The following is a 22,307-nucleotide window of genomic DNA, read 5'->3' as shown; positions in this document are numbered from 1 at the left end:
CAGTTATTTAACCAATTTTGATCTTTAATGCAGGGCCGACAGACAAGTTCCTTACCTTCTCCCATTTGTGCTGTATTTGTAGTCAACTTTGTTCTATAGTTATCGGCGGTCACAGAGACGGATAAACCATGTGACTTTTTTAGCAGAGATCTTTTGTGTATAAAGGGAAGTGTTGGTGAACACATAATTGGAGAGGAAGTACAAAACCAACGACGCTAGACAGAGAGGAATTTGCTTAAGCAAAAGGCAGTTTATTAAAACAGAGATAGCTGGTACTGCTCAAGCTACATGCATGGGCCCTATGCATGGACCCAATCAATTGCCTCTTATGGAGACAGTTGAGAAGGAATGGATAAACAGAGTTACAGCATTATTTTATACAATGTAACATAAAGGAAGGGGTCCTTCTTCTAGTCCCTTGATTGGTTCCCGAGGCGTAGGAGGCGGGTCTGCTCTGTCCAGAGCAGATGCCCCATTGGTGCACGGCAGAGTCCTCTGCCCTTGGCACCCGACCAGTAGAAGGGGAGTTGAGAATGTGTGTGCGTCCACAGTGAGATGTGTGTGTGTGTGTGTGTGTGTGTGTATGTGTGTCAAGTTGAGAATGAGTGTGCGTCCACAGTGAGATGTGTGTGTGTGTGTGTGTGTGTCTCAAGGGAAACAAGTGGGGAGCAGCAAGTGATTGTGGCCTGTGGCGTGGGTGTTGTCCTTGGCCACCTGGTGACAAGATATGGTCCTCTGTCCATTGTTCGCTACTAAAATGTTATGCACAGACAACTAACACAACAGTATCAGACACATGACACAGAACAGTACGCTGTTAGTATCAGACACATGACACACTCCTGTAACAGCATTTATAAGACCATTTTACACAACATATTACTCAGATCAATCTATAACATTTTATATTTACTACGACAGAAGCTTGAGGGCAAAAAAGCTCTAAAGACGACGCACATAGCTGTTCTACAAACGTCAGCCGTAGGCGTTAGATTACCAGCGTTTAAATGCAACGTTAATGACGGTAACTAGTAACTTAATACCACAAACAATGTTAAACATGCTAGGCCAAAGTCAAGGTTTCATTCGTTCATGATTGTTGGTCCAACGAAGGAGAAAAACAGAATCTGCGATGTAATTGAATGCACTCGAGATGCTCAGACATTGGACATTATTTCCTGCCCTTCCCAAATATCCCTTTGGCCTCCCACTTCTACACGGTGCCTGCAACATACCTGTCGTGGGCTCGGCTATACTACACAGAGCTACAGTACATTGAACTCCGTGTGACTGGTTGTGGGCCCTCCCTTCTCAAATATCCCTATGGCCGCCTCCTACACCGTGCTTGCAACATACCTGTCGTGGGCTCGGCTATACTACACAGAGCTACAGTACATCTAGTTCTGTAAACATCTTGAGGTAGCTCCGTGTGACTTGTGTGAGGACGGAACGGAGCGCAGCGCAGCTCGAGGTGGCCATTCGGAATAATTTTACATCGCTGTGTCTGCCTGCGGTGCACTTCCAGCGGTCAACTTCAAACTATTTGTTTTTGGGTTTCGGACCTATTCGATTTTGTTGTTGTTGCCCCTAGCCGGAGAAGAGGCGAGAGGGAGGGGTATAGAGTGCGTAATGAAGGATACGGATAAAGAGAATGAAGGAGGCGGAAGGAGAACGGGAACAGCAAAATCCGAGAAAGATCAGGTTTGGTTTACTATTATAAATTGAGCAATTTCGCACATTAATTACCCCGTGTCTTTTTGGGTTATGCATGGAAAAATCGTGCGCATATGTTTCGCTGAATGCAATAAGTATAGCGTTAACAGATTTATCATAGACTCAATCAAAAGTTTATGCCAAAATAATTGTTTTACTTTGATGGAATTTAGGCGTAGAATTACAGTAGCCTATTCCGGGAGTTTGACCCAAGTGGGATTACGCAGCTTTATGTAAAAATTGACGCACGTCAATTGTCAAAACAGACATGCAAAAAACATAGTATAGCTGGGAGAGCGATAGCCTATCCTATACTGTCCTACCAAGCAAAAGAGCAGTAGATGCACATTTGGTGAAAAATGAGTTAGTTACATTTTTGTAATACATTAAATACATGCTTTATCATGTGGACAAATATCCTGCCTCCATTGTGTTGTGCTATGGAGAAAATGGGGGTCATGTTTGCAGTAACTGCAAAAAGTTACAGTAAACCCAAGAAAAAAGGCAGTAACTGCCATCACTCACATCAGTTACTGCCTTTTACATTGGTTTCACTGAGCTTTGGGCTGCAGTGTCTACTGTTTATCTTGGTATTATTTATTGTTCTTTGCGGATACAAGTATCAAACTATATGACACTGACAGCCACATACAAATAAATATATGAAAACAAGTTTATGTTAAAAAAAATGTTTAATGGCAACGTATTCCAGTGGGTGTGTACCAAGCAAGAAGGAAGTAACTGCAGTCTAGGGTCAAAGGTCATGTCAGGATCAACATGAATAAAAGGTAACCTCATAGTAAGACAACAGATAACCACATCTCCAATGATATGCCTAAAATTCATTTGGCTGGACAATAAAAAAACATTGAAGTCATTTTTCTCAGTTTCACTCTATGAGCAGTTACTGCTCTTTTGCTTGGTAGGGTAGTATAGTGTGCCTTAAATCTCCAACCAGAGGTAAATTGCAGTAAATAGTCTGTGACCACGTCACCTCCATTCGAGTTCAAACTTGTGGTTGTCATTTAAATATAATTCCCTCGACCCATTTAACCAATTCAGTAGGCTAGAAGTGCTTACATCACCACTAAACTTCTTGTAACTTAATCTTGATCTTACAGTTCCACCAAACCTGTTGTAACCTAATCTTGATATAGCCTACATTCATCTATGCCAGTAGCTTTACATTAATTGCCAAAAATCAACCGACTCAGGGCTATAGCATAAGGCCATTGCGTTTCGCAAATATTTTTATGAATCTGCACAACTGTAAATTGATCATAAATTGCACAGAATTCCACAATAATAACTGAATTATCAATCCTTGTGACAATTACTTATTGACAATGACTATTCAGCAGGAGTGTGGGGTGCTAAAATGTATCTAAAAAATTAACATGTCCATAACAGAGCAGTATGTTATTTTTTACACTGAACAAAAATATAAATGCAACATGTTGGTCCCATGTTTCATGAGCTTAAATAAAAGCTCCCAGAAATGTTCCATCCCTGTTAGTGAGCATTTCTCCTTTGCCAAGATAATCCATCCACCTGACAGGTGTGGCATATCAAGAAGCTGATTAAACATCATGATCATTACACAGGTGCACCTTGTGCTAGGGACAATAAAAGGCCACTCTGAAATGTGCATTTTTGTCACACAACACAATGCCACAGATGTCTCAAGTTTTGAGCGTGCAATTGGCATGCTGACTGCAAGAATGTCCACCAGAGATGTTGCCAGAGAATTTATTGTTTATTTCTCTACCATAAGCCGCCTCCAATGTAATTTTAGAGCATTTGGCAGTATGTCCAACTGGCCTCACAACCGCAGACTACGTGTTGTGTTGCATGAAGCAAATGGTGGTCAAACCAGATACTGACTGGTTTTCTGATACACGCCCCTACTTAAAAAAAAAAAGGAATCTGTGACCAACAGATGCATATATGTATTCCCAGTCATGTGAAATCCATAGATTAGGGCCTAATACATTTATTTAAATTGACTGATTTCCTTATATGAACAGTATCTCAGTAAAATCTTTGAAATTGTCTCATGTTGCACATTTTTGTTCAGTGTAAGTATCCACAAGTTTGCACCTATACTGGCAATAACTGGGGACATGGGCTGGGAACCCTGTGAGGTGAGATGGAAGGTGTGTATGGTGAGACTTTGGATATGCCAATTGCCAGAATAGCCAGCAAGTTTTTCAGTGGGATCTCTCCATAGGGGTAGCCTGGGCAACTGAAATGTCTGACCTTTTCCAACAGTCGGACTGTGAACAGTTGTATGAAAGCCAAATTAAGAAAGACACAGATGCTATTTAAGAAAACAACTGATGATGCAATATGAAAATAAATGGGTGGATTAATCTCATCCCAAATTGAGAACCGTTTGTTTGATTAAGGGTGAATTTTTGTGTAAGATATTATTTACATCCACCTAAAAGCAAGAGATTGCTATGTGCACAGGTAAGATCAGGGAATATCCCCTTCGTATTGAAACAGGTCGTTATAATGGTGAAATGGAAGAGGAAAGTCTAAGGACCCTTGTCCTTATTCCAGAAAGCCCACCAGATATACTCTGGCATTATGTGGCTGAGTGATGAGTAGAAACTGAAATGTTTTTTTGTCCTTTGTCTACTTCCGTTTGCGGAATTTTTAGATAAAGCATATTATTATTTTTTGTGTCATTTAGCAGACGCTCTTATCCAGAGCGACTTACAGGAGCAATTAGGGTTAAGTGCCTTGCTCAAGTGCACATCGACAGATTTTTCACCTAGTCAGCTCGGTTACTGGCACAACGCTCTTAACCACTAAGCTACCTGCCGCCCCAAGCTACCTAAAGCCTGCAATAAAAGAAAAAAGGCAACCTATAATTAACTTATAAAAATAATTAACTCCTATATAGCAAATGGCAGGTACGTATATAGATTGTGTGTAGGCCTGTCTCACACTTAAAGCTTCCCTTTGTGGTAGACTGGGTTTAAATGCCTTCCATTTCATTTATCTGTATTTACTCTAATAATGTTTTACTGCCCTAGGGTTATCATTATTGCTTGGATAACCTTTATTTACTATTATGTATTGATTTCTTTTTCACTCTTGCGATGTGCAATGCACAGAACACTGGAATAATTATCACTGAATTATCACAGTGAATCATTGAAATGTTTGTTTGTGTCAATTAATCCCGTAAGTGATGGGTTGCTAACTGGCGATTTGACACAAAAATAAAAAGTCAATTCATTCATTAATTCACTTACAGACCATAAATGTAGGTTAGTCTTCTGCTGATAAATACAAGCCCTAGGCATACTGTTTTGTTAATTTAAACAAGGTTCTGTACGACTTTATTGTATTTTCTTATCGACGTTCAACTATTTTCTAAATGGCAATGTGGCGGGACAGTGACCGTCGGCTTTGTTGTAAAAACATAACGCTCCTGTGCCACCCAACCTAGAGTTGTCATCGGGCCTGAAAATTACAGCCTGGTCTGACCCAAGCCTGCTGAGCTGAGGCACGAGCCCAGGCCCGGTCCGACATCACAGGAATTGAATGAGCACACCCCGAAAAAAAGACAGATTTAGAAAAAACAGCATATTGATTTAAACTGGTGTTGAGGACAATGAGGTGGAAGGAGATGAGGACACAGCCCTTGTCTTAGAAAATGGAGAAGAGAGGAACACTCACATTTATGCTCAACTGAATTATGAAAAATGTGGAATAAAGTAGGCTATACAGTGCCTTCGGAAAATATTCAGACCGCTTTACTTTTTCCACATTTTGTTACGTTTTTTCTCAGCAATCTACACACAATACCCCATAATGACAAAGCAAAAACAGGTTTTTAGAAATGTTTGCAAATGTATTAAAAATACAAAACTGATACCTTATTTACATAAGTATTCAGACCCTTTGCTATGAGGTCAGGTGCATCCTGTTTCCATTGATCATCCTTTGAGATGTTTCTACAACTTGATTGGAGTCCACCTGTGGTAAATTCAATTGATTGGACATGATTTGAAAAGGCACACACCTGTTTATATAAGGTCCCACAGTTGACAGTGCATGTCAGAGCAAAAACCAAGCCATGAGGTCGAAGGAATTGTCCATAGAGCTCCGAGACAGGATTGTGTCGAGGCACAGATCTGGGGAAGGGTATAAAAACATTTCTGCAGCATTGAAGGTCCCCAAGAACACAGTGGCTTCCATCATTCTTAAATGGCAGATGTTTGGAACCACCAAGACTCTTCCTAGAGCTGGCCATCTGTCCAAACTGAGCAATTGGGGGAAAAGGTATTGGTCAAGGAGGTAACCAAGAACCCAATGGTCACTCTGACAGAACTCTACATTTCCTCTGTGGAGATGGGAGAACCTTCCAGAAGGACAACCATCTCTGCAGCATTCCACAAATCAGGCCTTTATGGTAGAGTGGCCAGACGGAAGCCACTCACTCCTCAGGCACATGACAGACCGCTTGGAGTTTGCCAAAAGGCACCTGAAGACTTTCAGACCATGAGAAACAAGATTCTCTGGTCTGATGAAACCAAGATTGAACTCTTTGGCCTGAATGCCAAGCGTCATGTCTGGAGGAAACCTGGCACCATCCCTACGGTGAAGCATGGTGGTGTCAGCATCATGCTGTTGGGATGTTTTTCAGCGGCAGGGAGACTAGTCAGGATCGAGGCAAAGATGAATGGAGCAAAGTACAGAGAGATCCTTGATGAAAACCTTCTCCAGAGCGCTCAGGACCTCAGACTGGGGCGAAGGTTCACCTTCCAACAGGAAAACGACCTTAAGCACACAGCCAAAACAACAGAGGAGTGGCTTCGGGACAAGTTTCTGAATGTCCTTGAGTGGCCCAGCCAGAGCCCGGACTTGAACCCGATCGAACATCTCTGGAGAGACCTGAAAATAGCTGTTCAGTAATGCTCCCCATCCAACCTGACAGAGCTTGAGAAGATCTGCAGAGAAGAATGGGAGAAACTCCCCAAATACAGGTGTGCCAAGCTTGTAGCGTCATACCCGAGAAGACCCGAGGCTATAAAGGGTCTGAATACTTATGTATAGTATTTTATTTTTATTACCAAAAATGTCTAAACCTGTTTTTGCTTCGTCATTATGGGGTATTGTGTTTAGATTGATGAGGGAAAATATATATTTAATCAACTTTAGAATAAGGCTGTAACGTAACAAAATGTTGAAAAAGTCAAGGGGTCTGAATACTTTCTGAAGGCACTGTAGGCTAATGCATTTGACCGCATGTATCACATTTTTGCTTACTGAAACTTCCAAAGTCATATCCAACCGTTATAATACATATAAGGCTGTGTGTCTGGTCAACTTGATGATCATTTCAACAGCGTTTTGATTTGGACAGCGCCGTCGTGCTGCTTTGAGCGCATCCTGTTTTAGCTGTCTTAAAGAAACCTGTCATCTCAATCATTAATTAATGTCATTACACAGCGTACGAGTCATTCATGGCTTTAAATACAATCAAGGACGCCTTGAATAATTAAACAATAAATATAGGAATGTGACTGTTTTTAATCTAACACCTGTTTGGCACACAAATTGGCAAGCAGCGCTAGCTCCTGCACTTCTTGGTATTCTTCTTGATCTTCGTGTTCTTCTTCTTAATGTCATTATTATTAATATCATTATAAAAACTAAGCCTTGTATGATCATTATTAGGCCTAAAAAGGTTAGTAGCCTTGTATAATTGAGAGCTGTGAGAGCGCGTCCTGTTTTAGCTGTCTTACGTAATTTGGGCTTTTCCAATATATCTCAATGAATCAATCAATCATTCATGTCATCACACCACATACTGTTGCTTCTCTCTGTGCCTGCTCGCCGCTGCTGAGAGAGATTGGGAGAGAGAAATTTAGAGAGAGCTGTAGCCTACTAGAAGCCAAGGTGCGCTAGTAGTCACACAGACACACAGTCTTTTTTTAACACAGCGCGGCAAGTCCAAACCCGGTCTGGCCCGAATCAATTCTCAGAACTTAAGGCCCGGCCCAACCCTAGCCCGTCGGGCCCCATCGGATTCAGGCTGAGAATGTAACTCTAGCCTGGCCTCAAAGACGTAACTACTGCAATAATCAGTAAGGCAGATTTTCCCATCTGTAAGTGCCTGTCAGTAAATCTGTGACACTCAAATTAGTATTTTTTTATTTTATTTCACCTTTATTTAACCAGGTAAGCCAGTTGAGAACAAGTTCTCATTTACAACTGCGACCTGGCCAAGATAAAGCAAAGCAGTGCGATTAAAAACAATAACAGAGTTACATATGGGGTAAACAAAACATAAAGTCAGATCTACAACAGAAAATATACATTGCTCAAAAAAATAAAGGGAACACTTAAACGGTCAGAAACAGACTCCATGTGGGTGGTATGAGGGCCCGACGTCCACAGGTGGGGGTTGGGCTTACAGCCCAACACCGTGCAGGACGTTTGGCATTTGCCAGAGAACACCAAGATTGGCAAATTCGCCACTGGTGCCCTGTGCTCTTCACAGATGAAAGCAGGTTCACACTGAGCACATGTGACAGACGTGACAGAGTCTGGAGACGCCGTGGAGAACGTTCTGCTGCCTGCAACATCCTCCATTATGACCGGTTTGGCGGTGGGTCAGTCATGGTGTGGGGTGGCATTTCTTTGGGGGGCCTCACAGCCCTCCATGTGCTCGCCAGAGGTAGCCTGACTGCCATTAGGTACCGAGAGGAGATCCTCAGACCCCTTGTGAGACCATATGCTGGTGCGGTTGGCCCTGGGTTCCTCCTAATGCAAGACAATGCTAGACCTCATGTGGCTGGAGTGTGTCAGCAGTTCCTGCAAGAGGAAGGCATTGATGCTATGGACTGGCCCACCCGTTCCCCAGACCTGAATCCAATTGAGCACATCTGGGACATCATGTCTCGCTCCATCCACCAACGCCACGTTGCACCACAGACTGTCCAGGAGTTGGCGGATGCTTTAGTCCAGGTCTGGGAGGAGATCCCTGAGGAGACCATCCGCCACCTCATCAGGAGCATGCCCAGGCATTGTAGGGAGGTCATACAGGCACGTGGAGGCCACACACACTACTGAGCCTCATTTTGACGTGTTTTAAGGACATTACATCAAAGTTGGATCAGCCTGTAGTGTGGTTTTCCACTTTAATTTTGAGGGTGACTCCATATCCAGACCTCCATGGGTTGATACATTTGATTTACATTGATAATTTTTGTGTGATTTTGTTGTCCGCACATTCAACTATGTAAAGAAAAAAGTATTTAATAAGATTATTTCATTCATTCAGATCTAGGATGTGTTATTTTAGTGTTCCCTTTATTTTTCTGAGCAGTGTATATACAGTGTGTGCGAATGTAGTACATTATGGAGGTAAGGCAATAAATAGGCCATAGTGCAAAATAGTTACAATTTCGTATTAACACTGGAATGATAGATGTGCAAAAGATGATGTGCAAATAGAGATACTGGGGTGCAAATTAGCTAAATAAATAACAGTATGGGGATAAGGTAGTTGTATGGGCTAGTTACAGATGGGCTGTGTACATGTATGATATGTAACTATTGGTATGGTTACATTAGACAGAAGCTTACTTAAGCAAAAACGAAAGGAATGAGGTTAGTCGGGGAGGATGGATGGGCGTATAACGTGAATGTCTAGCAACCCAAAGGATGTGTGTTCTAATCACATCACAAACAACTTTAGCATTTTAGCTTTGCAACAACTAACTACTTTTTTAGCTACTTTGCAACTTCTTAGCATGTTAGCTAACCCTAACCCCTAAAACTAACCCATAGCCTAGCTAACGTTAGCCACCTAGCTAACGTTAGCCACAACAAATTGTAATTCGTAACATATCATACGAATTGTAATTCGTAACATATCATACTAAATGAAGGTATTACCGATTTATGTTTACTATGTTAAATCTACCCCTGAGTCCATGTTGAGCTGCCAGGGCAGGCTAGTCCATCTTATCAACTGACAGGACAAGAGAGGTCGGACACATGACTCATTTAATCTGTACAGCAGCTGCCAACTATCCCACAAAGTATACTGAACAAAAATATAAACGCAACATACAATAATTTCAAAGATTTGACTGAGTTCCAGTTCATTTAAGGAAATCAGTTAATTGAAATAAATAAATTAGGCCCTAATCTATGGATTTCACATGACTGGGCAAGGGCTCAGCCATGGGTGGGCCTGGGAGGGCATAGGCCCACCCACTTGGGAGCCAGGCCCACTCACTGGTGAGCCAGACCCAGCCAATCAGAATGAGTTTTTCCCCACAAAAGGGCTTTATTACAGACATAAATACTCCTCAGCACCCCCTCAGATGATTCTGCAGGTGAAGAAGCTGGATGTGGAGGGCTTTGGCTGGCGTGGTTACATGTGGTTGTGAGGCTGGTTGGACGTACTGCCAAATTCTCTAAAATGACATGGCTTATGGTAGAGAAAAATGAACATTCAATTCTCTGGCAACTGCTCTGGTGGACATTCCTGCAGTCAGCATGCCAATTGCACGCTCCCTCAAAACCTGAGACATCTGTGTTATTGTGTTGTGTGACAAAACTGCACATTTTAGAAGGGCCTTTTATTGTCCCCAGCACAAGGTGCACCTGTGTAATGATCATGCTGCTTAATCAGCTTCTTGATATGCCACTCCTGTCAGGTGGATGGATTATATTGGCAAAGGAGGAATGCTCACTAACAGGGATGTTAACAAATTTGTGCACAAAATTTGAGAGAAATAAGCTTTTTGTGTGTATGGAACATTTCTGGGATATTTTATTTAAGCTCATGAAACATGGGACCAGCACTTTACATGTTGCGTTTATATTTTAGGGCCCTCTGGCCACTTGACATCCAAAAGCTGAAAGGCTTTTCTAACCCTATCAAAGTTAATTTGAAAGGAGTGAGAAGACAAAATCAAAACACCATGAGTAACAGTTGACCCATAAATTATGTCTGTATGCAGCCTCTCACAAACTAAACTTGAGAATTTAAATGATATCTTTTGTGACTGACACAAATTGTAAGGCATGATAGCCCACATGCTGGTATATATGGTACTATGCATGAAAGTCATTGATCTGAGAAAAATAAACAAAGGAGAGATAAGCAATTGAAGGCTGGACATGTTCAAGAGAGCAAATAAAGAGAAACTAACCAGGTTTCCATTCAACCATTTCATCCGGATGAATTACTGTACCTGACGCATTAAAAAAAAGTAACGACCGGGTTGATGGAAACAGGAAATGTCGGCACAATTTCGTAAATGTCAACAGACGATTTGTTTGTTTGACATGGTGGGATCTTTTTGTATTGGTAAGATTTATTATGCGAGAAATGGTGGTAAAAAACACCTTTTTAATGCGCAAATATTTATATAATAACCATCATATTGAAGTGAACTTGGAGTCACGTGATGATATGTTGTGTGGTCCTCCCACTACGACTTGGAAAAGCATGCAGTTTATTAGGCTACAGATGAAATAAGTTATGAACTTGGTAAAAGTGCACAGTGATGAGTTTGATGCTCCCCCCTCCCCCTCCCCCGCCAGTTGCCTGTACAGCTGTTGTTTGGGTAGCCTTGAGTCGGTCATGCGGAGACAGTGTTCTGTCCATCGGAGTTGGTGGAGGATGATTTGGGATTCTATGCTTGGGATGTTGGCCTGGGTCAGGACGCTGGTCAGTCGATCCTCACACCTGATGTTCAGTATTTTCCTCAAGAACTGTTGCTGCCGACGCTCCAGTTTTTGAAGGTGCCTTCTGTATGTCACGTCTCACAGCCATAGAGAGGGTTGGGATTATGACAGCCTTGTACACTATGAGTTTCGTGTTGGTACTAAGGTTGTGGTTTTTGGACACCCGCTTTGTCAGTTTTCCAAAGGCTGTGCTGGCGCAGGATATCCTGTGCTGTATTTCTTCCTCAATGGTGACTCGTTGTGAGAGGTGACTTCCGAGGTAAGCAAAGTGTTCCACGTTGTCAAGTGGTTCACTTCCAACGTGAGTTACTATCAGATTTGGTGGTTGTCCTGGGGCAGGCTGGTGGAGCACCTTTTGTTTTCTGTATGTTCAGGCTCAGTGCCAGACTCTTGTATGCTTCGGAGACACTTTTGAGGGCAGTTTGGGGGTCTGCTTTGGAGTGTGCGATAATGGCACAGTTGTCTGCATATTGGAGGTCCTTGACTGTGGTAGTTCTCACTTTGGTTTAGGTGGTAATCACACAGTCTACACCCTCTTGAACATTTTCCAAATGTTGCTGTCTTAAAATGTAGTCTAAAAGGGGATTACATTTTTTTTTAAATCCTACGTCTGTTGTAGAAGAGAAAATGTTGCAGTTTTAAAGCAAATTTCCTGCTATTCTACACTTTTGCTGTTTTATAGCTCCCCACTGGGCACAGACTTTAATTCAACGTCTATTCCAAGTTGGTTCCACGTAATTCCATTGAAATGATGTGGAAACAACTTTGATTCAACCAGTGTGTGCCAGGTGGACCATATCATGCTTTTGTTCACATTTTGCCATGAGGCTGAGAGAAAATGTTGCAGTTTTACAGCTAATTTCCTGCAATTCTACAAATGTTGCTATCATATGCTATCTGGGGGGCCCCCGACCTGGGGGCCTCCATAATTCTTAAATGGAAGAAGTTTGGAACCACCAAGACTCTTCCAAGAGCTGGCCGCCCGGCCAAACTGAACAATCGGGGGAGAAGGGCCTTGGTCAGGGAGGTGACCAAGAACCCGATGGTCACTCTGACAGAGCTCCAGAGTTCCTCTGTTGAGATGGGACAACCTTCCAGAAGGACAACCATCTCTGCAGCACTCTACCAATCAGGCCTTTATGGTAGAATGGCCAGACGGAAGCCACTCCTCAGTAAAAGGCCCACTTGGGGTTTGCCAAAAGGCACCTAAAGAACTCTCAGACCATGAGAAACAAGATTCTCTGGTCTGATGAAACCAAGATTGAACTCTTTAGCCTGAATGCCAAGCGTCACGTCTGGAGGAAACCTGCAGCATCATGCTGTGGGGATGTTTTTCAGCGGTAGGGACTGGGAGACGGGAAAGATGAACGGCGCAAAGTGCAGAGAGATCCTTGATGAAAACCTGATCCAGAGCGCTCAGGAACTCAGACTGGGGCGAAGGTTCACCTTCCAACAGAACAATGACCCTAAGCACATAGCCAAGACAACACAGGAGTGGCTTCGGGACAAGTCTCTGAATGTCCTTGAGTGGCCCAGCCAGAGCCCGGACTCGAACATCTCTGGAGAGACCTGAAAATAGCTTTGCAGCAACGCTCCCCATCCAACCTGACAGAGCTTGAGAGGATCTGCAGAGAAGAATGGAAGTAACTCCCCAAATACAGGTGTGCCAAGCTTGTAGCGTTATACCCAAGAACGGTCGAGGCTGTAATCGCTGCCAAAGGTACTGAGTAAAGGGTCTGAATACTTATGTAAATGTGGGTATGATTGAGTGTGCAAAGCTGTCATCAAGGCAAAGGGTGCCTACTTTGAAGAATCTCAAATGTAAAATATATTTTGATTTGTTTAACACTTTTTTTGGTTACTACATGATTCCATATGTGTTATTTCATAGTTTTGATGTCTTCACTATTATTCTACAATGTAGAAAATAGTAAAAATAAAGAAAAACCTTTGAATGAGTAGGTGTGTCCAAACTTTTGACTGGTACTGTATGTATGTATGTATGTGTGTGTGTGTGTGTGTGTATGTATGTATGTATGTATGTATGTAACACCCTTTTTTCTGAGTCCACAGCACATTGCCCATAACAACAATCTTCATGCAAGTCCTAGTTGTAGTGTGCTGGAACAACACAGTGCTTGTGCCTGCTGACACACACACACAGTATATGTTGACTTGGCTATTCACTAATTGCTACCATACACCCTGTTTCACTTACCATTCAACATCTGTAGGCTGTAGCCTGTTATATAGAGACTTCAGTAAGATAATCTAATAGTGACTCAATCTCTCTCCCTCACAGAGCTGGATCCCCAAGATCATCAAAAAGAGAGTTTGCACCACGTTCATAGAGGACTCCTTTAGGTACAATACAGTTACCCAATGCAACATGTCCATGCAAAGCAAATGTTGTCAGTGTGTCTGTGTTGTCTGTTGACTGTTACGGCTGGTTGTGTGTATTCATGTGTATGTCTTTCTCTCGCTCTCCCTGTCAGCAATGGTGTGTTGTGTCAGTGTGGGGGTGTGCGGGAGACACACTGCTCCATCGCTACAGGAGACTATTTCGGGGCGGCCATCGTCACCCAGTGGGACAGCTCTCAGCACTCCTCAGAGTACCCCACCGACGCCTTCGGAGAGTTGGAGTTCGCAGGGGCCGGCAGGAGACACAGCCATGTGGGTAACGCACACTCACACATGTATGCGCATGCACATACCAACACATGCGCACACACACATCTCTGTCAGTATGATGGCTGGGTGATTAATGGCTTAGTGCCCGGTGTCATGTTAAAAAGCTCACAGTGTGAAATAGCTCACAATTGATTATTATTGTGAGCATTTTTACGGTTATGATTGGCTCTGATTGATTGTTAAGTCAAAGTGTGAAAAAGCTCACAGCTTGAGAATTCTCAGTGGTCAATTGCTCGGGCTTCTGCTTCAAATCTGTTTCCGGGTTTTCAGTGTTTCTTAGGTGGATAACGTCAGTGTCTTATTGAAATTGACACTAAACGTGAATAAATAAGTAATGATAACTTAAATATATTATCGATTGTTTTGCGCTTCTGTCGGGGCTGGCTAGCTAGCGTCAGGTAACTTTAGCAACTGGGTGGAATGGCGAGAGTTAGATGGTTAGGCGTTAACATAGCTAGCTAGCTACATGACCACAACTAGCCCTGACGTTCCTTATAGTCAAGAGCTTGTGACCACAACCCATTGTCTCTCAGAGCCAACAGTAGCCTACCATGGTTGCCTCTCTGCTGGAGCAATCCTTGAATGGCAACTAAATGGCAGCACTGCAAATAAATGCAATATTAATTGGTGGTAAAGCCAATTAATCAACTATCATCCACTGAGGTACATAGCGTGCTAGTGACTAGCGAAAGTATTCACCCGCCCCCTTGGCATTTTTCCTATTTTGTTGCCTTATAACCTGGAATTAAAATGGATTTCGTGGGGGTTTGTATCATTTGATTTACACAACATGCCTACCACTTTGAAGATGCAAAATATTTTTTCTTGTGAAACAAACAAGAAATAAGACAAAAAAACTGAACTTGAGCATGCATAACTATTCACTCCCCCAAAGTCAATACTTTGTAGAGACACCTTTTTGCAGCAATTACAGCTTCAAGTCTATTGGGGCATGTCTATAAGCTTGGCACATCTAGCCACTGGGATTTTTGCCCATTCTTCAAGGCAAAACTGCTCCAGCTCCTTCAAGTTGGATGGGTTCTGCTGGTGTACAGCAATCTTTAAGTCATACCACAGATTCTCAATTGGATTGAGGTCTGGGCTTTGACTAGGCCATTCCAAGTCATTTAAATGTTTCCCCTTAAACCACTCGAGTGTTGCTTTAGCAGTATGCTTAGGGTCATTGTCCTGCTGGAAGGTGAACCTCCATCCCAGTCTCAAATCTCTGGAAGACTGAAACAGGTTTCCCTCAAGAATTTCCCTGTATTTAGTGCCATCCATCATTCCTTCAATTCTGACCAGTTTCCCAGTCCCTGCAGATGAGAAACATCCCCACAGCATGATGCTGCCACCACCATGCTTCACTGTGGGGATGGTGTTCTCGGGGTGATGAGAGGTGTTGGGTTTGTGCCAGACATAGCATTTTCCTTGATGGCCAAAAAGCTCAATTTTAGTCTCATCTGACCAGAGTACCTTCTTCCATGTGTTTGGGGAGTCTCCCACATGCCTTTTGGCGAACACCAAACGTGTTTGCTTATTTTTTTCTTTAAGCAATGGCTTTTTCTGGCCACTCTTCCGTAAAGCCCAGCTCTGTGGAGTGTACGGCTTAAAGTGGTCCTATGGACAGATACTCCAATCTCCGCTGTGGAGCTTTGCAGCTCTTTCAGGGTTATCTTTGGTCTCTTTGTTGCCTCTCTGATTAATGCCCTCCTTGCCTGGTCCATGAGTTTTGGTGGGCGGCCCTCTCTTGGCAGGTTTGTTGTGGTGACATATTCTTTCCAATTTTTAATAATGGATTTAATGCTGCTGCTCCGTGGGATGTTCAAATGTTCTGATATTTTTTTATAACCCAACCTTGATCTGTACTTCTCCACAACTTTGTCACTGACCTGTTTGGAGAGCTCCTTGGTCTTCATGGTGCCGCTTGCTTGCTGGTGCCCCTTGCTTAGTGGTGTTGCAGACTCTGGGGCCTTTCAGAACAGTATATACACAATATATACTGAGATCATGTGACCGATCATGTGACATTTAGATTGCACACAGGTGGACTTAATTTAACTAATTATGTGACTTCTGAAGGTAATTGATTGCACCAGATCTTATTTAGGGACTTCATAGCAAAGGGGGTGAATACATATGCACGCACCTCTTTTCCGTAAGTAATTTTTTTCATTTCACTTCAACAATTTGGACTATTTTGTGTATGTCCATTACATGAAATCCAAATAAAAATCAATTTAAATTACATGTTGTAATGCAACAAAATAGGAAAAACGCCAAGGGGGATGAATACTTTTGCAAGGCACTGTATGTATCAACACTACTATGATTGCCATGGTAGTACCATTTCACCAAAATCATCCGTTAAATTGCTGTCATTTATGTTACGAATGACATCTACTGGCGTAATGTGGAACTGAAGACTCAACTTAGTTGTGTTTCTTCCAAGTTTGTCTGAATAATGCCAAGGAGAAAACAAGCCCTTCCTTGGTGTCCTTTGTTAGTCCATGGCCATTTACTTAATTAGTAAGTTAATGACAACAGAAATTAACAGTTAAATATTTGGGTGAACAGATCTTATTTCAGGTTATGAGGAAGAGACATTACAGGCTATCGAAAAGAAAACTATTCATCTTCCCCCCTGGCAGGTATCAGACCAAAAGCAAAAATGTGCATAAACAATTCCCATGTCTCATAGCAGTTATGGATGACACTAGAGAGAGTCAGAGAGATACATTCTCAGAAAATAATAACCTGATAAGGGGCTTGCCCTTCCCCAATGTCAGACAAAAACAATAATGACAAAGCCAAAAGACATGAATAATAATAATACAGTTCACAAGTTTTTCATTGACATCTGCTTTCCTTTTATGTCTTCAGACAAATGATTCAATCCCTCTGCTCATACTAAGACATTAATCAGACTTAAAGCCGTACAAGCCATGATTTCCAACAAATGTATTCGACTCCAACTTAGTTTTGCCTGATATATTCTTCACAAGCAATACACACCGAATCAGTCCTTCAACCCAGATATTACTAATACAAGCAAGAGGTAGGTTAGAGACATATGGTGAAAAAAAGTATATACAACTGAAAAAGGGGGCAAAAGTTTGATGAAAGTAATGGCACAGTGAGGATGCAGCAAGAAGGAGATGCCCAGGGGAGGCAGAGGGGTTGGGTACAGGATTAGGCTACTTCTCAGAATGGACTGTGGGGTGAAGTCCGAGAAGAACACAGGACCTGACGCTGCCAGGGCTTGTGCTCGCTAGAGGAAACAACGATACAAATAGTGATTTGGATTCTATCACAATCACGTTTAAACACAACAAATAAAAGTAAATTGCAGGGATGAGATCAGGGTAACGTTGGAAATTATGGAAAAGAAGATTCCCTTTTGGGGAAAAGTCAATTTCAGCAACATAGTTATAGGAGGACGGGGTCATTGTAATGGCTGGAATGGAATAAATGGAACAGTATCAAACATATGGAAACCACGTTTGACTCTGTTTCATTAATTCCAATCCAGTCATTACAATGAGCCCATCCTCCTATAGCTCCTCCCACCAGCCTCCACTGGCCCCTGCCCATGATGGGCTACCACTTTATCTAAAGATACGACTGGAATGAAAAGGGCTATTATCATGAACTATTAAAGCCTATGTCAGTGGATGTCAGCTGTATTGAAAGTCCTTTACTTGTCTGCCACACCTGATTGAAAAGAGCGGGGCAAATGTCAGCTCGCCACACGTTTACCGGTGGCCCTGGCTTCTACACTATTTTGTTAGCTACAGTAGTGCTGCCTGGGCAACAACCCCTCTACAAAAATTATGAGGTGTCTCCAGGTTCGTTTATATTTACCATTGTGAAGCGCACCTATGTGTATCCAATACATATTGAGATGCACCCTATGTGCGCATCTACTCACAACCGCTCATGCTTTAAACACAGTCCAGTTTAAAGTAAATGGCACAGACCCAAATATGTCAATGGTCTATTTGCATATAGGCCTACTGCAGCTCTGATTGTTTATGCCGCACTGGTCTGTGTAGAGTATGGGCTGAGTAGTGCGTGTCAATGCAATAGAATCCTACTCTGATGCGTTCTGCCTACAACAAAATCTCTTGCATAGTTAGTTTTGTTTCAGTATGTTGCATTGAAAGTGGCTAATATTGCGTTGTTTCGATCACAATTGCCACAGTAAAGAGAAACGTTGATAGTGTTAACAGGGAAACTCTAGAACAGCGGTCACCAACCTTTTCTGAGTCAAGATCACTTTGAGTCAAAATGCAAGCGACGATCTACCACTCAGATCTTTTTTTTTACATTACTTAAAAAATTAAAGCCTATGCAACATTAACCAATTAAAACAGTACTGTAGCAATGAGGTTTGTGCAGTAAGCTATAGGCCCAATACATTATCACCGCATATTGGCTTTGCTTGAATTGCCCTGCCAATGCATTGTTGTTCGGGCCATTTTTTAAAATTACTTTTGAGGTAGGCTATATGATCACACCGGTAATAGATCCGATGTTGTATTACTTGTGAAGCACAGCTAAGTGAGCATACATTTAAATCATTTTCACAGAAACATTTTGCACAAACACAGTCCTTACAAAGTTATGTCCTGAGTGTAGTGTTTATGAACTGACACGCAAAACGACACCGGATTCAAAAATTAGAATCTTTCAATTTAAATTATTATATAAAATTCTTGCTACCAATAGAATGTTATTTATATGGGGGATACAATCTTCCCAGCTCTGCAGATTTTGCTGTGAAGAGACAGAATCATTAGATCATTTGTTTTGGTTCTGTCCATTTGTAGCTTGTTTTTGGACACAGGTCCAGGAATGGCTAAAGGATTGCAATATTTACCTGGAACTAACCTTGCAGATAGCATTACTGGGTGATCTGAAAAGTCATAGTCAATCAATCAATAATATAATAATACTTTTAGCAAAAATGTTTATTTTCAATTCATAATCTGTAGAAGCAATGAGAATAGAAAGGTTCAGAACTTTTGTAAAACATCACAGTACGGTTGAAATATATATGGCAAATAGAAATCCTATATGGATGGTGTTAAGAGAGATGGGAGGTATTGAATAGAGTTGAAGGATGGGACTAATAACAAATAATAACAAAGATAGCTAATAATGTAAGCATACTGTGTCCATAATAAGTATATAGGTTGTATGTTGGGAGCTTTTGGGAAAGAGCACAGTTAGAAAGATATGGCATATAGAAGCAAACCGGATGGACATCATGAAAATGATCGGAGAGGTTGAGAGTAGAAGAAGTTCAGGAGCAAAAAAAAAATATATATATATATATAATAGAATTATTGTAAAATTAACTCTGTCCATAAGGTGTAGATAGTAAGTATAGACCGGAAGTAGAGGCCTGGGCATTGTTGTTCACTAATTTACTCCAAGTAGGGAAAGGATGGTGGGGTTGAAAAGTAATAAAGGGGAGTATATATATAAAAAAAATATATAAAAAAAAACATGGGGGATTGGAAGTGAGGCAGACAATTACATTGATAGAAGATACAATCTATCTGCAATATTAAGCTGATCCATCCCCCCCAAAAAAAGAAAAAGTTATGTCCTGAATGTGACCAGTTTATTTTTGGATGCAATGTTCAGACATTCACAGAAGTAGAGACAGCATAACACAATCATCCAAACAAAAAAAATGTAGGCTACATTAGTCCTAGCGTTAACTGAGGAAAGATTGACATAACACAAGCGGTCATATTTAGCTAAGTCTCGGCTGACAGAAACCACAATATGAATTAGATAATAGCAATTACTATTTACAATTCCTCAAATCACAGGTGAGTTCACCATTGATCTAAATAATTGAGTAAAACCCTTTCTAAAAATCAAAAGTAATCCAACGATGGGTAGTTTGTGCACGCCATCATGTTTGTTTTTTCGCGTCAACCAAAGATAAGAAGAGGAGACAAGATGAGTTTGGTCTGTTTGCAGTATGCATGTTGAAGGGGGTGTGTCGTCTACGATCATTTACTTCCCTTCATTCACTTCCGGAAGTTTACTTGAAAGATGAGTGAACCATTCCTTCACCTCATTATAACATCTTTGGTCTGACAGACGTTTACGTGACACCCAGAATGCATTGTATAATCTCAACAAACATGGCGCAACACATAGCTGGCAAATAGCTTAGCATTAGCAAATCATAATCAGTACAACCTTCAGTACAATCTATACAAGAATCGGAATGCATGAGTTGTCACCAGTACTTGAAAACGTGAATAAAACTGTAAATACATTATGCTCCATACATACATACTGTATGCTACAGTAGAAATGACAACACGATATCAAGAAAACAAGGCACTTACTTTGATAGAAACGCACACATGTCCATAGTTATTATTTGTAAGGAAAACAACAATGAAGGCAATGCGAGCGCTAGTCAGAAAATGTGCCACTGGGAGAAAGTTTGTGCAAGACTGCGCAAATGTCTTCATACTTCATCTGCAGAAACACTGGGGAAGTGCTTGGTCTCCTCGAAGATAAAGTTTATCTGGCTCAGTAAAGCCTCAAACACAAATTGTCCGCAACAGTGAAATGGGCTACTTCTATGTGAAATAATGAGTAGGCGGAACACACCTCAATTCAAACTGTTGTTAGGAAATACAATTTTAAATTGACAAGTTGAAACAACCCGAGCTGCATTCTAATTATCTATAGGCTAACTGTCCTGTTGTGTAACAATCACATTTTGGCACAGTGAGTGCATTCTGACATCGCGTGCATAAAACAACTCACGCTGGGGCTACCGTTAGAGATATTTGGAACTCACACTTGAAAAGGTTAAGAATGATGGAGGCCACTGGGCTCTTGGGGACCTTCAATGCTGCAGAAATGTTTTGGTACCCTTCCCCAGATTTGTGCTTTGACACAATCTTGTCTCGGAGCTCTATGGACAATTCCTTCAACCTCATGTCTTGGTTTTACAATTCCTTCGACCTCATGGCTTGGTTTTTGCTCTGACCTGCACTGTCAACTGTGGGACCTTATATACAGTGGGGAGAACAAGTATTTGATACACTGCCGATTTTGCAGGTTTTCCTACTTACAAAGCATGTAGAGGTCTGTAATTTTTATCATAGGTACACTTCAACTGTGAGAGACGGAATCTAAAACAAAAATCCAGAAAATCACATTGTATGATTTTTAAGTAATTAATTTGCATTTTATTGCATGACATAAGTATTTGATCACCTACCAACCAATAAGAATTCCGGCTCTCACAGACCTGTTAGTTTTTCTTTAAGAAGCCCTCCTGTTCTCCACTCATTATCTGTATTAACTGCACCTGTTTGAACTCATTACCTGTATAAAAGACACCTGTCCACACACTCAATCAAACAGACTCCAACCTCTCCACAATGGCCAAGACCAGAGAGCTGTGTAAGGACATCAGGGATAAAATTGTAGACCTGCACAAGGCTGGGATGGGCTACAGGACAATAGGCAAGCAGCTTGGTGAGAAGGCAACAACTGTTGGCGCAATTATTAGAAAATGGAAGAAGTTCAAGATGACGGTCAATCACCCTCGGTCTGGGGCTCCATGCAAGATCTCACCTCGTGGGGCACCAATGATCATGAGGAAGGTGAGGGATCAGTCCAGAACTACATGGCAGGACCTGGTCAATGACCTGAAGAGAGCTGGGACCACAGTCTCAAAGAAAACCATTAGTAACACACTACGCCGTCATGGATAAAAATCCTGCAGCGCACGCAAGGTCCCCCTGCTCAAGCCAGCGCATGTCCAGGCCCGTCTGAAGTTTGCCAATAACCATCTGGATGATCCAGAGGAGGAATGGGAGAAGGTCATGTGGTCTGATGAGACAAAAATAGAGCTTTTTGGTCTAAACTCCACTCACCGTGTTTGGAGGAAGAAGAAGGATGAGTACAACCACAAGAACACCATCCCAACCGTGAAGCATGGAGGTGGAAACATCATTCTTTGGGGATGCTTTTCTGCAAAGGGGACAGGACGACTGCACCGTATTGAGGGGAGGATGGATGGGGCCATGTATCGCGAGATCTTGGCCAACAATATCCTTCCCTCAGTAAGAGCATTGAAGATGGGTCGTGGCTGGGTCTTCCAGCATGACAACGACCCGAAACAC

At 41.9% G+C, this 22,307-nt stretch overlaps 1 protein-coding gene across 1 annotated transcript in view; it reads left to right on the top strand.

Annotated features, from left to right (window-relative positions):
* The first annotated feature begins 448 nt into the window (after positions 1–448).
* The window catches only part of LOC121550784 (transient receptor potential cation channel subfamily M member 4-like), an 87,007-nt gene continuing 65,148 nt past the window's right edge, over positions 449–22,307 (top strand). Inside the window, exons 1-3 of the mRNA XM_045221377.1 lie at positions 449–1,701; positions 13,745–13,806; positions 13,938–14,115. Coding sequence (XP_045077312.1) covers positions 1,630–1,701; positions 13,745–13,806; positions 13,938–14,115 — 312 coding nt within the window. The 5' untranslated portion in view covers positions 449–1,629. The remainder of the gene's footprint in view (positions 1,702–13,744; positions 13,807–13,937; positions 14,116–22,307) is intronic.

This window comes from Coregonus clupeaformis, chromosome 7 (assembly GCF_020615455.1).
Source record: "Coregonus clupeaformis isolate EN_2021a chromosome 7, ASM2061545v1, whole genome shotgun sequence".
NCBI classification, from domain to species: Eukaryota; Metazoa; Chordata; class Actinopteri; order Salmoniformes; family Salmonidae; genus Coregonus; species Coregonus clupeaformis.
The sequence above is the reverse complement of the archived record's forward strand: the minus strand, read 5'-3'. Positions and strand labels throughout refer to the sequence as shown.